The 14,011-nt window shown below is 42.7% G+C and overlaps 1 protein-coding gene across 6 annotated transcripts in view; it reads right to left on the bottom strand.

Annotated features, from left to right (window-relative positions):
• lrrc28 (leucine rich repeat containing 28) overlaps positions 1 to 14,011 on the bottom strand; it is a 73,638-nt gene extending 59,627 nt beyond the window's left edge. For 3 of the 6 annotated variants that reach the window (XM_072564953.1, XM_072564952.1, XM_072564948.1), the window contains exons 1-3: positions 7,802 to 7,963; positions 2,232 to 2,448; positions 1,197 to 1,237 (exon numbers count right to left, since the gene is read on the bottom strand). In XM_072564953.1, the coding sequence (XP_072421054.1) occupies positions 1,197 to 1,237; positions 2,232 to 2,399 (209 nt within the window). In that variant the 5' untranslated portion in view covers positions 2,400 to 2,448; positions 7,802 to 7,963. Of the gene's footprint in view, positions 1 to 1,196; positions 1,238 to 2,231; positions 2,449 to 3,433; positions 3,535 to 4,201; positions 5,238 to 7,801; positions 7,964 to 13,986 lie in introns of those variants that run through there. The other 3 variants (XM_072564950.1, XM_072564951.1, XM_072564949.1) reach the window with 3 other exon arrangements.

Below are 14,011 nucleotides of genomic sequence, written 5' to 3' on the forward strand. Positions count from 1 at the left end.
CCAAGCTGGGGTGAAGGGGGAGGAAATGACTCCTCTGGTCAGCATAGAGTTTGGTGACTCTCCTGTATTGTTCTGCTGGCTGTGAACTACAGTCTGCTACAGGTAACATGCATTTCTGACAACCACCCTGAGGAGAGGGTAAGGTAGTTTGGGGTTGCCAAGTTCACTTGTGGCCAGTACATGTACACGAAAAGGGTTGGCTCCACCATATCCAGGAAGCTCCTGAGGACTTGGTGGCCTCCTGGGTGTATGTGATAAAGGGAGGAGCTGTTTTCTGTGTTCATGCAAGAGCAGTATGAGGCAGCATCTGTGGCACAGCCATTGGGGGCATGCAGCAACTCTGGCTGGGAACTGCCTCACAAATTCAGCGAGAGAGAAATCAGGCTAAAATGGAGCCAATCGGGTCAGGGACAACCTGCATTAAAATGGAATTAATAATGCCCAAAGACATTTCCAGTCTTAATTTTTTAACGACATTGAAACAAACTAAACAAAAAGAGGTAACATGAAAATCAGACTCATTGTACTCAAACAATTGGCAGAGACAAAAACTTACACATTCCTAATTCCAATAGTTCCTTACTTATAAGATAAAATCAGAAGTTTAAAATTCTTCATACTCACAGAAAAATGAAATTCTCTCTCCATCGGTACATATCTAAATATCACACAAAAACTGGCATTGCATACCAATTCATCATGTTGCTAAGTTACATTCAGCCACAAACATGTAGACAACATTCAACCTAACTAGTTTAAAATGAAACACAGCATCAACCATTTTTTTTGGAGAACAAGTATAATTCCACATTTATATTGTACTACCTGCGTGCAACTCAGCCCAAGGTCAACATAAATTTGATCTGGATCCTAGTTAAGTTCCTGCTATGTAAGAAGTGAGCAACTATCTTTAAAAATCAATATTCTCTTGGAAACACTCAGAAGCATCTTTGCAACTTGTAAAATACTATAGAAAATAAAGTGTATAATTGTAAAATATACTGTTTGTACAAACTATCGTTCATTTAGCTGTTCAGCGTTAATAACAGTCTTGTTGTCAAAAGGCTACCTTTAAAGGTAATATAACTTAAATTAAACAACTTTGTTTACATTACAAATTACATTGTTAATGGTAAATAGACATGCATTTGGCTAAAAATACACCAAAATGAACAAAGCAGTTTGAGAATACTCACAATTCAGTGAGATTTGGAAGTTTCTCCCCAAGGTTGTCTGGCTGAAATAGTTAAAGATTACAATTATTTTTAATTCTTGTAGTTTAATTTCTAAAACTGTAACATCTCCAAAACTAAAATGCTTGAATTTACAATAATATTTATTCACATTTTCTGTACTTGGCACTACTGCAGAACATAATTCATCAAAATTCTAAAATGCAATAAATAAAAGGAGATCCCTGACTGAAGAATTAACCATTTTCAATGATTCCAAAGTTCATTTCTACAGGCTAAAGTGAAGTATTCCATCGTGCATTCTGGCTGAATTGAAGGCTAAAATGTTGCCCAGAGAAAATGTTCACTGGCAGTCTGTTCTCTCATGCTCCTTAACTGAATTCACTATTACACAAGATATTAAAACCCAAATACTAACAAGCCTTCACTATTTCTCCAAAGTTGAGCCAGTTGGATAACAGTTCTCTACTGAAGGAGAGTAAACAATATGCATAAAACTGGAGCAACGGTACACAAGCTATTGAGACGTATAATCTTGGATTGTTTCCATTTGGTTTCATCAGTTGTAGCCTTTTTAAGTACATTTATTATTTTAAATTTATCTTTCTCAAAAACAGTTTTACGCATCTCCTTCCTGACCCTTCTGCTGGTATACATACTCTGGCAGAATGAAACGTACTCTCAGGCACGTCTAAACACTGTTAACCACAGGGGCACAATAACCAAAGCAGATGCTTTCCCCTGACATCAACACAAGCAACTCTCCAGCAATGAATCTTCTCCAACAAAGCAATCAGGAATCCTGTTTTTAAGTATTTCTGTCTCACCCCTGTATGAAATAGCTTCTTCATGACAGACTGCAAGTCGAAAATGAAACATTTTGTTCCAGAAGCTTGAGCTCCAATTTAAAATGCATTGCCAAAACAACCTGATGAACCTCAAAACATGCACAAGACTACCTATTACTTGCTCATAAGTTTTGAAACAACCTAGCAATTTATTTTTAAAACAACAAAGAGTAGGAAATACCACACATACCAAAGTTGTTAATAAATTCATCTTCATGTAAAGGTGTTCCAAGTATTCTGAGCCACCACCTTTCAGTAATTCATGAGGAAATCTGCACAAGTTCTTATAATTGAGAAATAGTTTTTTGTGCTTCTCCTGCTTAGCCACCAAGATAATTTTCCAGAGATCGATGTTCATGATCAAAACACCTTACACAACTGGGATAATGTCAAATATCCATGGTTTCCTGAAAAGAAAAGTCATCTAAGGTTAATCAAAATTAAAAGAACCCTCTGCACCATTGACAAAACAAAGCTGACAAAAATTCTCATGAAACAATGACCTGAATGCAAAGGTGAAAAAAAAAATTACATTTGAAAAAAAGTGTATGTTTATCCAATCTCTCATTGCTATTGCAAGAGCAGGTGGCTTAGTGTGTATTTTTCTGGAATTTTAATTAATTTAACTCATGGAGCAACACATTGTTTAGATAGTGCTAACCTTGAATGACAACAAAAATCAAAGCAGAAACTAGGTTAGAGATGATCCACACATGAATAAAGTTACACAATCATAGCCTGAAAAATTAACAAACTTAAAACTTAAGTTTCAACTCATTAATTGCCATTTAGGAACAATCGGATAGAGTTTCTCTTTGCGTAATATTAGCACATAACAAAAAAATAGGAATGTTAAATATGAGTTATATCATTTATGTTTTCCACTGCCTTTTGAAGTGCTCCAAGACTGCATCTGCTGAGAAGACGACTTACTGACAAAATGCCCCAGGATCAACATGTGAGCTCCCAGAAATGGGGAAGGGGCCTGCAAATTACAGTCATTTTCTTTGGGAAAACATTACAATTTAGTACATTTTAAATTGGATTTATTGCAAATGAAACACAAGTTAATTTACAAAGGCACCAATGAAACTACTAAATTATTGATTTACATCGTTATGCAAATCAGGTTAATCACAGATGAAGTCAAGACATCTGATTACATTTTTAATGATACTTCTGTTTCCAATTATATTAACAAAGCTGTACCAACTTACCTCTCTTAAAATGCATTAAAAATACTCTATAATGGTGGAAGATAAAAAAAAAGGTGTTTAAGCTATAGCACAACAGTTGTATTCCTCTGCAACCTCACGCTATTGAAAATCGTGCAATGGAAAACTGCTATAGAAAATCATGTTGTAAAAGATCACGAATAGAAAACTGCTATACCCCCATTCTGTAGAAAGTTTGCGTTATACAGACAACATCCTCAATTCGTCAATCGTGTTATAGCCAATTCCCACTGATGAAACACGTTGTAGCAGAACGACCTGTAAGCAATTACACTGCCTAATGACTCAGAAAGATAAGATACTGATTACACAAATAATTTTAGCAATGATATAAGGTGTAATTTAACTGGTGTAACTTCAAGAGCATTTTGTATGAATTTTGTGACTCATTCCATCATGGCTAAAAATCAACAAGTGGAAAAAGCTTTTTCATTTTTAAAGTGAACTATGCTTACGTCATAAAAGTTACATTTATAGAGTATAGGACTATGAATAAACATTTGTAAAATATTTTAAAAATTGCAATGATAGGACAAGAACATTTCCTCTGTTTATTAACATATCTGAAAATTTAGGCATAATATTGCAAGGCATTCGAATTAAGTGAAACTGGAGACTGCACATGAAAATCAGAGGTGTGACCAAGTTTGAGGTGAGTCATTGATTTAGATACAAAGAATTAGTCTTACAGATGTAAAAAATTAAGAAAAATGGGTGCATTGATCACTTCTATACATAATTTTGTAATTATTTTTAGCCACGCAATGGTTTGAAGCAGGACCTCGCAGCCATTCATCAGGCAGGAAACAATTTTAAGAGACAGCGCAGTTTTTAAAACAGGCCGTTTTCTTCAGGTAGGGCAGAAGGAAACAGACTGCAAAGAATATACAGCACATCAACAATCCAATCAGTCTGTTGTTTATACCTTTCAAAATTGGTCTCCTCTTATCTCATCTCCGACATTCACCAAATCTTCCTATTTTCTTTTTTCCCATGCAGTTATCTTGTTTCCAGTTGAAGACATCAGAGTGCTTGCCTTAGCCATTTTGTGTTATTTATCCTATTGATTGTAGTAACTAAAAAGGAATCTCTCTGCTGTCCACCACAGGGAAGGTAACTGCAAATAACCTCTTACTGGAGTTACAATGAGGATTCCACCCATAAAGTGGGTCAGAGGCGTGGTCTCCAAAGGAAGACCAGTCAAAGAAAAGTGCAGAGGTCAGCAGCGACCATTATACATTGGCTTCTGTGACTTCAAAGGGCATTTGACTCTAAACCAGGAGGAATTATGGAACATCCTTCTCAAACTTGGCTGCCAGCAGAAATTCTCCACCAGCATATGTAAATGTACAAGCCATGATCCTCACCAATGGATCCACTACAGAACTAGTGAGCAAACTGGGGGTCAAGTGAGACTGTGTTACACACCAATACTTTTCTTCAGCATATTCTCTGCAACACATCACTCCATATCTACGAAGCTTTCTACTGGTGTGGAGATTCATGACAGGACAAGCAGAAAACTGTTCAATCCGCATTACCTCCAGCCTCAAAGCAGGACCACTCCTCACCTTCACTAAGCGATACAGCACAGGTGATATTGGTTTGTGTACACACATAATTGCTGAGCTCCAAACCATTGTTGAAAATTCAAAGAGGCACATGAGAGAATAGGCCTTGGTCTAAAACTTGAAAAAAAAAGGTTCCCTACCAGTTTGCTTCCAACACACAAACACACACACACACAAAATCCTAGCAAGCCTTTGGATAACATGGACCAATTTATATTCTTCAAAGCCTCCCTACTTCAAAATAGTCATGGTTGATAAAATCCTCCAGTGAACCCGATAAAAGCATTTAATGACTAAAAACTCAAACCGGACATCAAGCCTAATATCCATAGGGCAGTAGTACACCTTTCCCATTCAGTGTGTATCAGAAATATGGACAATCTACATTAGACATCTCAAATTCTTATAGAAATATCATCAGTCATGCTTCTCCAAAATCCTGCAGACCCACTGTCAGGACAGGCACTCCACTATCAATATATCCTCTCTCAGGCTAACATCATCAACAATGGCACACTGGTTACTGTCAATCAGCTGCATCAGGGCACACCTGACGCAAGACTTCCAAAAAAAGTTCTCTATTCCAAAGCTTCACCACAGCAAACAGTTATTAATCAGGCAAAAGACATTCATGGATGTCCTCAAAGCCTTTGGGGAAAAATCCAAATCCTCACAAACTGTTGTGAATCTCACTCAACTGTCTATTCTGGAAAAGGCAGGTCTGCAGAAATGCCAACTATCTCAAACATCTCTGACAGAACCATAAAAAGCTCAGTGCAAATGGCAGAAACAGAAGAATTCAAACATCACCTGCCCCATTTTTGGCAGGGTGTGCAGACCAGCATTGAACTGTTTAATCAGTGCAGGTCCTAAGTCTCCAAGGCGGAAGATAGTCAGAAGAGAGTTTTCTAAAGTGTTAAGCATCATGTTATATCCTTTGTCAGATATCAGAACAGCCCTCAGTTTGATACCATCTGCAAACAGTTTGGTAAGAATTACTTGTTCCCAAGTCCAAAATTTGAATGTAAATAATGACTATCAGTAGAAAAAGGTCAGCAGGATAAACCGTGTCAACACACAGAGAGTGTTATGACGTGGAGGTGGAGTGGACAAAGTTAAAAATCACACAACACCAGATTATAGTCCAACACGTTTAATTGTAAGTACTAGCTTTCAGAGTGCTGTTCCTTCATCAGGTAACTGCCCAACTAGTTATCTGATGAAGGAGCAGCACCCTGAAAACTAACACTTACAATTAAACCTGTTGGACGATAACTTGGTGTTGTGTGATTTTTAAACACAGAGGGAAGAGCTTAGCTTTCAGGTGTAGCAGGGAAAACATTGCTGCGAGTGTGTGTGTGTGTCTAATTAGTAGATGATGAAAAGTTCCCACAACACATGGGGTGGCACAGCAGTTAGCACTCCAGCCTCCCAGAATCAGGGACCCAGGTTCAATTCCAGCCTTGGGCGACTGTCTGGGTGGAGTTTGCACATTCTCCCGGTGTCTGCGTGGGCTATTCCTGAAGAAGGGCTCATGCCCAAAACGTCGATTCTCCTGCCCCTTGGATGCTGCCTGACCTGCTGCACTTTTCCAGCAACACATTTTCAGCTCTGATCTCCAGCATCTGCAGTCCTCACTTTCTCCTTCCTCCCACAGTCCAAAGATAAATGACCTGGAGGAGGGGCTAGAAGGTTGGGTGAGCAAGTTTGCAGATGATATGAAAGTCGGTGGAGTTGTTGACAGTGAGGAAGGATGTGGCAGGTTACAGCGGGATATAGATAAGCTGCAGAGCTGGGCAGAAAGGTGGCAAATGGTGTTCAATGTAGGTAAGTGTGAAGTGATTCACTTTTGTAAGAGTAACAAGAAGATGGGGTACTGGGCTAATAGTTGGATACTTGGTAGTGTGGATGAGCAGAGGGATCTTGGTGTCCATGTACACAGATCTCTGAAAGTTGCCACCCAGGTAAATAGTGCTGTGAAGAAAGCTTTTATTGGTAGAGGAATTGAGTTCCGGAGTCCTGAGATCATGTTGTAGTTGTATAAGACTGTGGTGCGGCCGCATATGGAGTATTCTGTGCAGTTTTGGTCACCATACTATAGGAAGGATGTGGAGGCACTGGAATGGGTGCAGAGGAGGTTTACCAGGATATTGCCTGGCATGGTAGGAAGATCGTATGAGGAAAGGCTGAGGTACTAGGGGCTGTTTTCATTGGAGAAAAGAAGGTTTAGGGGTGACTTGATAGAGGTGTACAAGATGATTAGGGGTTTAGATAGGGTTGACCATGAGAACCTTTTTCCACGTATGGAGTCAGCTATTACTAGGGGGCATAGCTTTAAATTAAGGGGTGGTAGGTATAGGACAGATGTTAGGGGTAGATTCTTTACTCAGCAAGTCGTGAGAACATGGAATGCCCTGCCAGTAGAAGTGGTGGACTCTCCCTCTTTATGGGCATTTAAACAGGCATTTGATAGGCATATGGAGGATAGTGGGCTAGTGTAGGTTAGGTGGACTTGGATCGGCGCAACATTGAGGGCCAAAGGGCCTGTACTGCGCTGTATTCTTCTATGTTCTAGACGTGCAGGTGAGGTGAATTGACCATGGTAAATTGCCCATCGTGTTAGTAGGTCTGAGTAGGTTACTCTTCGGAGGGTTAGTGTGGACTTGTTGGGCCGAAGGGCCTGTTTCCACACCGTAGGGAATGTAAACACCACTTTTTCACAAATATTCAAACCCTGGAGGACCAGACAGATTTAAAAAATAGCGGGTTTTCTATCACCTTCAATCCCAAAGTAAACTTTTCTGTAAAAAGACAAATACAGGAAACGTTTTGGGATTTCTTGTAATTGCAGCGAAGATGTGGTTGCCCTGGGAGGTGCTGCCTCGGTATTCCCTATCCTCAAAATCAAAAGGCTGTTCACTGACAGGACAGACTGAATACAAATAACCAAATACCTCCTGGTGCTCGGGGGAAGCGCAATGATGACAGGGGACTCGGCGGCCTCAGCAGGAGGGACACCACAAACCCGCCGGGGCCTGGGCTCTGCGGCTGGGCTCCTCTCGGATCAGGCGGACAACCGCCGCCGCCGCCGCCGCCATCTCTGGGCCACAACAAACCCGCTCCTCATTGGTCCTGCCCCCACATCAGCAGCAAGACGACTCCCTATTGGGCGCCGGCTCGCGGAGCACGCTGGGACTTGTAGTCCAGTCTGAAGACCCTGCCCAGACACACCTCCATCTGGATTAGTGGTGCACAGCAGTTCAGGCAGCATCCGAGGAGCAGTAAAATTCGACGTTTCGGGCAAAGCCCTTCATCAGGAATAAAGTCAGAGAGCCTGAAGGGTGGAGAGATAAATGAGAGGAGGGTGAGGGTGGGGGTGGGGAGAAAGGAGCATAGAGTACAATAGGTGAGTGGATGAAGGTGATAGGTCAGGGAGGAGAGGGTGGAGTGGATAGGTGGAAAAGGAGATAGGCAGGTCGGACAAGTCATGGGGACAGTGCTGAGCTGGAAGTTTAGAACTAGGGTGAGGTGGGGGAAGGGGAAATGAGGAAGCTGTTGAAGTCCACATTGATGCCCTGGGGTTGAAGTGTTCCGAGGCAGAAGGTGAGGTGTTCTTCCTCCAGGAGTCGGGTGGTGAGGGAGCGGCGGTGAAGGAGGCCCAGGACCTCCATGTCCTCAGCAGAGTGGGAGTGGGAGTTGAAATGTTGGGCCACCGGGTGGTGTGGTTCATTGGTGCGGGTGTCCCAGAGATATTCCCTAAAGTGCTCTGCGAGGAGGTGTCCAGTCTCCCCAGTGTAGAGGAGACCGCATTGGGAGCAACAGATACAATAAATGATATTGGTGGATGTGCAGGTAAAGCTTTAATGGATGTGGAAGGGCCCTTTGGGGCTTTGGATGGAGGTGAGGGAGGAGATGTGGGCACAGGTTTTGCAATTCCTGCGGTGGCAGGGGAAGGTGCCAGGATGGCAGGGTGGGTTGTTGGGGGGGCGTGGACCTGACCAGGTAGTCACGGAGGGAACAGTCTTTGCGGAAGGCGGAAAGGGGTGGGGAGGGAAATATATCCCTGGTGGTGGGGTCCGTTTGGAGGTGGTGGAAATGTCGGTGGATAATTTGATTTATGCGAAGGTTAGTAAGGTGGAAGGTGAGCACCAGGGGGGTTCTGTACTTGTTATGGTTGGAGGGGTGGGGTCTGAGGGCAGAGGTGTGGGATATACACACACCCCAACCCTTCCCTCTCCCAAAGGCCCTCCTGCATCAATCCCAAACAGCTCAATCCTTCACCAAAGACAAATTGCTGTAGAAACAGAAAATCTTAACAAAATCAGAGACTGCTGGAGAAAAACAGCAGGTCTAGCAGAGAACCTAGAGGTAATGTTTCAGGTCCAGAGAGCCTTCTTTTTTTTCATCACCACAAAAACCTTCCTACCCCCAACCTCTAAAAGCTCCAGCACCATCTTCACCAAAGTCAAAATACTGCAGAGACTGGAAGTCTGAAGCAAAATCAGAAATTGCTGGAGAAACTCAGCAGGCTTCGCAACATCTGCAGTGAAAGAGACAGAGTTATTGCTTCTGAAGAAGGGTCACCAACACGAAATATAAACTGTCCTTTCTCTACACAGATGCCGGCAGACTTGCTCAGTTTCTCCAGAAACTTCTGTTTTTGATACACACAAATCCCTCCCCCAATGATCACTTGACACAACCCAAAATAGCTCCAGCTCCTTCTTTACTAAAAGCAAAACATGGTGGAGGCTGCAAATCTGAAATAAACACCCAAAATATTGAAGAAACCCAGCATATTTGTCAGCACTGTGGACAGAGAAACAAGAGTTAATACACAATTAGCTCTGTTTTCTCTCCACAGATACTGCCATGCCTGTTGAGATTCTCAAGCACTTCTGGTCTTGGGTGTTACAGCCTCAATTATGAGACAGATCAGAACAAAGAACGAAGAAAATTTATAGCCTGGCCCTTCAGCCTTCCAAGCTTGTGCCAATCCAAATCCACTGTCTAAACCTATTGCCCATTTCTGAAGGATCTGTATCCCTCCCCACCTCCTCATGCATCTGTCCAGACATACCTTAAATGAATCTACCATGCCTGCCTCTACCACCTCTGCTAGCAATGCGTTTCAGGCACCTACCACCCTCTGTGTAAAGTACTTTCCGCATGTATCTCCCTTAAACTTTTCTCCTCTCACTTGAATGTGTGACCTCTTGTTATTGAATCCTTCACCCTGGGAAAAAGCTTATCTCTATGCACCCTGTCTATACCCTTCATGATTTTGTAGACCTCAATCAGGTCCCCCCTCAATCTCCTTTGTTCAAATGAAAACAATCCTAACCAATTCAACCTCTCTTCATAACTAGCGCCTTCCATACCAGGCAACATCCTCGTAAACCTTCTCTTCACCCTCTCCAAAGTGTCCACATCCTTTTTGGTAATGTGGCAACCAGAACTGTACACAGTATTCTAAATGCGACCGTACCAATTTGTATAATTTTGTATAATTTTAACATGACCTGCCAGCTCTTATACTCAATACCCCGTCTGATGAAGGCATGCATACCATATGCCTTCTTGACCACTCTATCCACCTGTGCAACCACCTTCAGGGTACAATGGACCTGAACTCTCAACTTTGTCTTCTCATCAACTTTTCCCAAGGCTCTTCCGTTTACAGTATACTTTGTTCTACTAGAATTAGACCTTCCAAAATGCATTGCCCGGATTGAACTCCATCTATCACTTCTCCGCCCAACTCTCCAATCTATCTATATTCTTCTGTATTCTTTGACAGTTCCCTATGCTTTCTGCTACTCCACCAATCTTCATGTCATCTGCAAACTTACTGATCAGACCAACAATGCCCTCTTCCAGATCATTTATGTATATTACAAACAATAGTGGCCTCTGCACTGATCCCTGTGGAACACCACTGATCACCTTTCTCCATTTCAAGAAACTCCCTTCAACTACTACTCTCTGTCTCCTGTTGCTCAACCAGTTCTTTATCCACTTAGCTAGAACACCCTGCATGCCATGTGACGTCATTCTCTCCATTAGTTTACCCTGGGGAACCTTATCAACTGCCTTACTAAAGTCCATGTATATGACATCAACAACCCTTCCTTCATCTATCAACTTGGTCGCTTCTTCAAAGAACTCTAATAAGTTGGTAAGGCATGATCTCCCCTGCACAAAACCATGTTGCCTATCACTGATAAGCCCATTCTCTTCCAAATATAAATAGATCCCATCCCTCAGTACCTTCTCCAGCAACTTTCCCACCACTGACATCAGGCTCGCTGTTCTGTAGACACCTGGAATATCCCTACTACCCATCTTGAAAAGGGGGACAACATTAGCAACTCTCCAGTCCTCTGGCACTTCACCTGTGTTTAAAGATGCTACAAAGATACCTGTCAGGGCCCCAGCTATTTAATCTCTCACCTCCCTCAGCAACCTGGGATAGATCCCATCTAGTCCTGGGGATTTGTCCACCTTAACATTCTTTAGCTAACCCAACACATCCTCCCTCCTTATGTCAATGTGATCCAGAGTAAACAAACTTCTATCTCTAATCTTAACATTCATCACATCCCTCTCCTCAGTGAACACTGATGCAAAGTAGTCATTGAGAATCTCACCCATTTTCTTGGGTTCGACACACAATCTTCCCTCCTTATAATTTATTGGATCCATCCTTTCTCTAGTTATCATCTTGCCTCATATACATGAATAAAAGGCCTTGGGATTCTCCTTAGTTCTGTTTGCTAAAGTTATTTCATGACTCCTTTTAGCCCACTTGATTCCTCGTTTAAGATTGGTCCTACTCTCCCGATATTCCTCCAAAGCATGTTCTGTTCTTAGCTGCCTGGACCTTAAGTACGCTTCCCTTTTCCTCTTGGCTAGTCGCATAATTTCTCCTGTCATCCACAATTCACAAATTTTGCCTTTCCTATCCCTTGTTTTCAAATGGACATGCCTATCCTGCACTATCTTCAATCTATCTTTGAAAGCTTCCCAAATATCAAATGTGGACTTCCCCCAATCCATGTTTCCCAGCTCCTGCCGAATTTTGATATAATTGGCCTTGGCCCAGTTTAGTACTCTTCCCTTAGGACCACCCTCATCTTTGTTTACGAGTATTCTAAAACTTACAGAATTGTGGTCACTATTTCCAAAGAAATCCCCCACTGCCACCTGGCCCAATACCAGGTCCAATATGGCCCCTTACCTAGTTGGACTATTGACATATTGCTCTAAAAAACTTTCCTGCTTGCTCCTGACAAATTCTGCCTCATCCAGACCTCTGACACTAAGTATATCCCAGTCAATGTTGGGAAAATTGAAATCTCCCATTACCACCACCTTGTTGCTGTTTACCTATTTGTACTTCTAACTCACGCTCACTGTTGGGAGGCCTGTAGTACAGCCCAACAATGTAATTGCACCCTTCTTAATTTCTCAGCTCTACCCATAATGCCTCACTGCCCAAGCCCTCCATAGCACAGCTGTGATATCATCCCTGACTAGCAATGCAACACCTCCCCCCTTTTACTTCCCTCCCTATCCTGTCTGAAGCATCTGTATCCTGGAACATTTAGTTGCCAATCATGCCTTTCCTTCATCCAAGTCTTCGTGATCTCAATAGGCACCAATCCAAGCCCTAAGTTTGTCTGCCTAACCCACTTTCATCCTTGCATTAAAGCATATCCACTTCAGACCACCAGTTCCTTTGTGTTCATCTGCTCCCTGCCTACCCTTCCCTTTGGTAATGCTAACTTCATGATCCTGCTCCTTTCCTTACTGCCTCTAGTTTCTACCTCACTGTCTTCTCTTCAGGTTCAAAGCCCACATTAGTTTAAACCCTCCCCAATAGGAGTAACAAAAACTCTCCCAAGGACATTAATTCCAGTCTGGTTAAGATGCAGACTATCCAATTTGCAATAGGCTCACCTTTCCCCAGAACTGGTCCCAATGTCCACAAATCTGAACCTCTCCCTCCTACACCATCCCTCAAGTGTTCATCCTGCCTATTCTTTCATTTCTACACTGGCTAGCAAGTGGCATTGGTAGCAGTGCCAACTTACCAATTTAGTAGAGTTCTTTGAGGAAGTGAGCAAGTTGATAGATGAAGGGCTGTAGATGTCATATACATGGACTTTAGTAAGGCATTTGATAAGGTTCCCCTTGGTAAACTAATGGAAAAAAATGAAGTCACATGGTGAGCAGGGTGTTCTAGCTAGGTGGATAAAGAACTGGTTGAGCAACAGGAGACAGAGAGTAGTAGTTGAAGGGACAGTGGATTTGGATCGGTACAGCCTTGGAGGGCTGAGGGCCTGTTCCCGGGCTGTAAATTTTCTTTGTTCCTATATGCACCACGACAACTGGCTGTTCACCCTCCCCTTTCAGAATGCTCTGCAACCAATCAGTGACATCCTTGACCAGAGCACCTGAGAGGTAACATATCATCCGGGAGTCTCATTTTTGGCCACAGAACCGCCTATCTACTCCCCTTACAATAGACTATGACTATGGCGTTACAAGTCTTTTTCCCACCCTTCTGAACAGCAGTGCCCACCACAGTGCCATAATCCTGGCAACTTCTGCCCTCTCCTGGTGGGCCATCTCCTCCAAACAGTATTCAAAATGGTATACAGTACCTGTTTTGGAGGGAGATGACCGCAGGGGACACCTGCACTGCTTTCCTACTCTTCCTCTGCCTTTTGGTCACCCATTCACTGTCTCCCTCAGCAATTCTAATCTGCTGTGTGACGAATTCACTAAACATGCTATCCACAATCTCCTCAGCATCGTGGATGCTCCACAGTGAGTCCACCCGCAGCTCCAGAGCCGCCATGCAGTCAAACAAGAGCTGCAGCTCACTTCTTGCAAGTGTAAGAGTCAAGGATGTCAGCCACGTCCCTGAGGTCCCATATCAAGCAAGAGGCCCATGCCATGGGTCTGAGGTCCCCTGCCATTGTAAGCCTTAGCTTTAACTCAACTAACTAATACCAAACAATACAGCCTTACCTTACAGAGTCCTTTTCTTCTGGTTGGGGGTTGGGAGGAAGATACAACACTTGTAGTATCTTGGGTTTAGCCGCTGCCCGAATATATAAAAATCCCTTACCTTCCTGGCAACTTCCTGGATCCGA

The sequence above is a fragment of the Chiloscyllium punctatum genome, chromosome 48 (assembly GCF_047496795.1).
Source record: "Chiloscyllium punctatum isolate Juve2018m chromosome 48, sChiPun1.3, whole genome shotgun sequence".
Classification (NCBI taxonomy): Eukaryota; Metazoa; Chordata; class Chondrichthyes; order Orectolobiformes; family Hemiscylliidae; genus Chiloscyllium; species Chiloscyllium punctatum.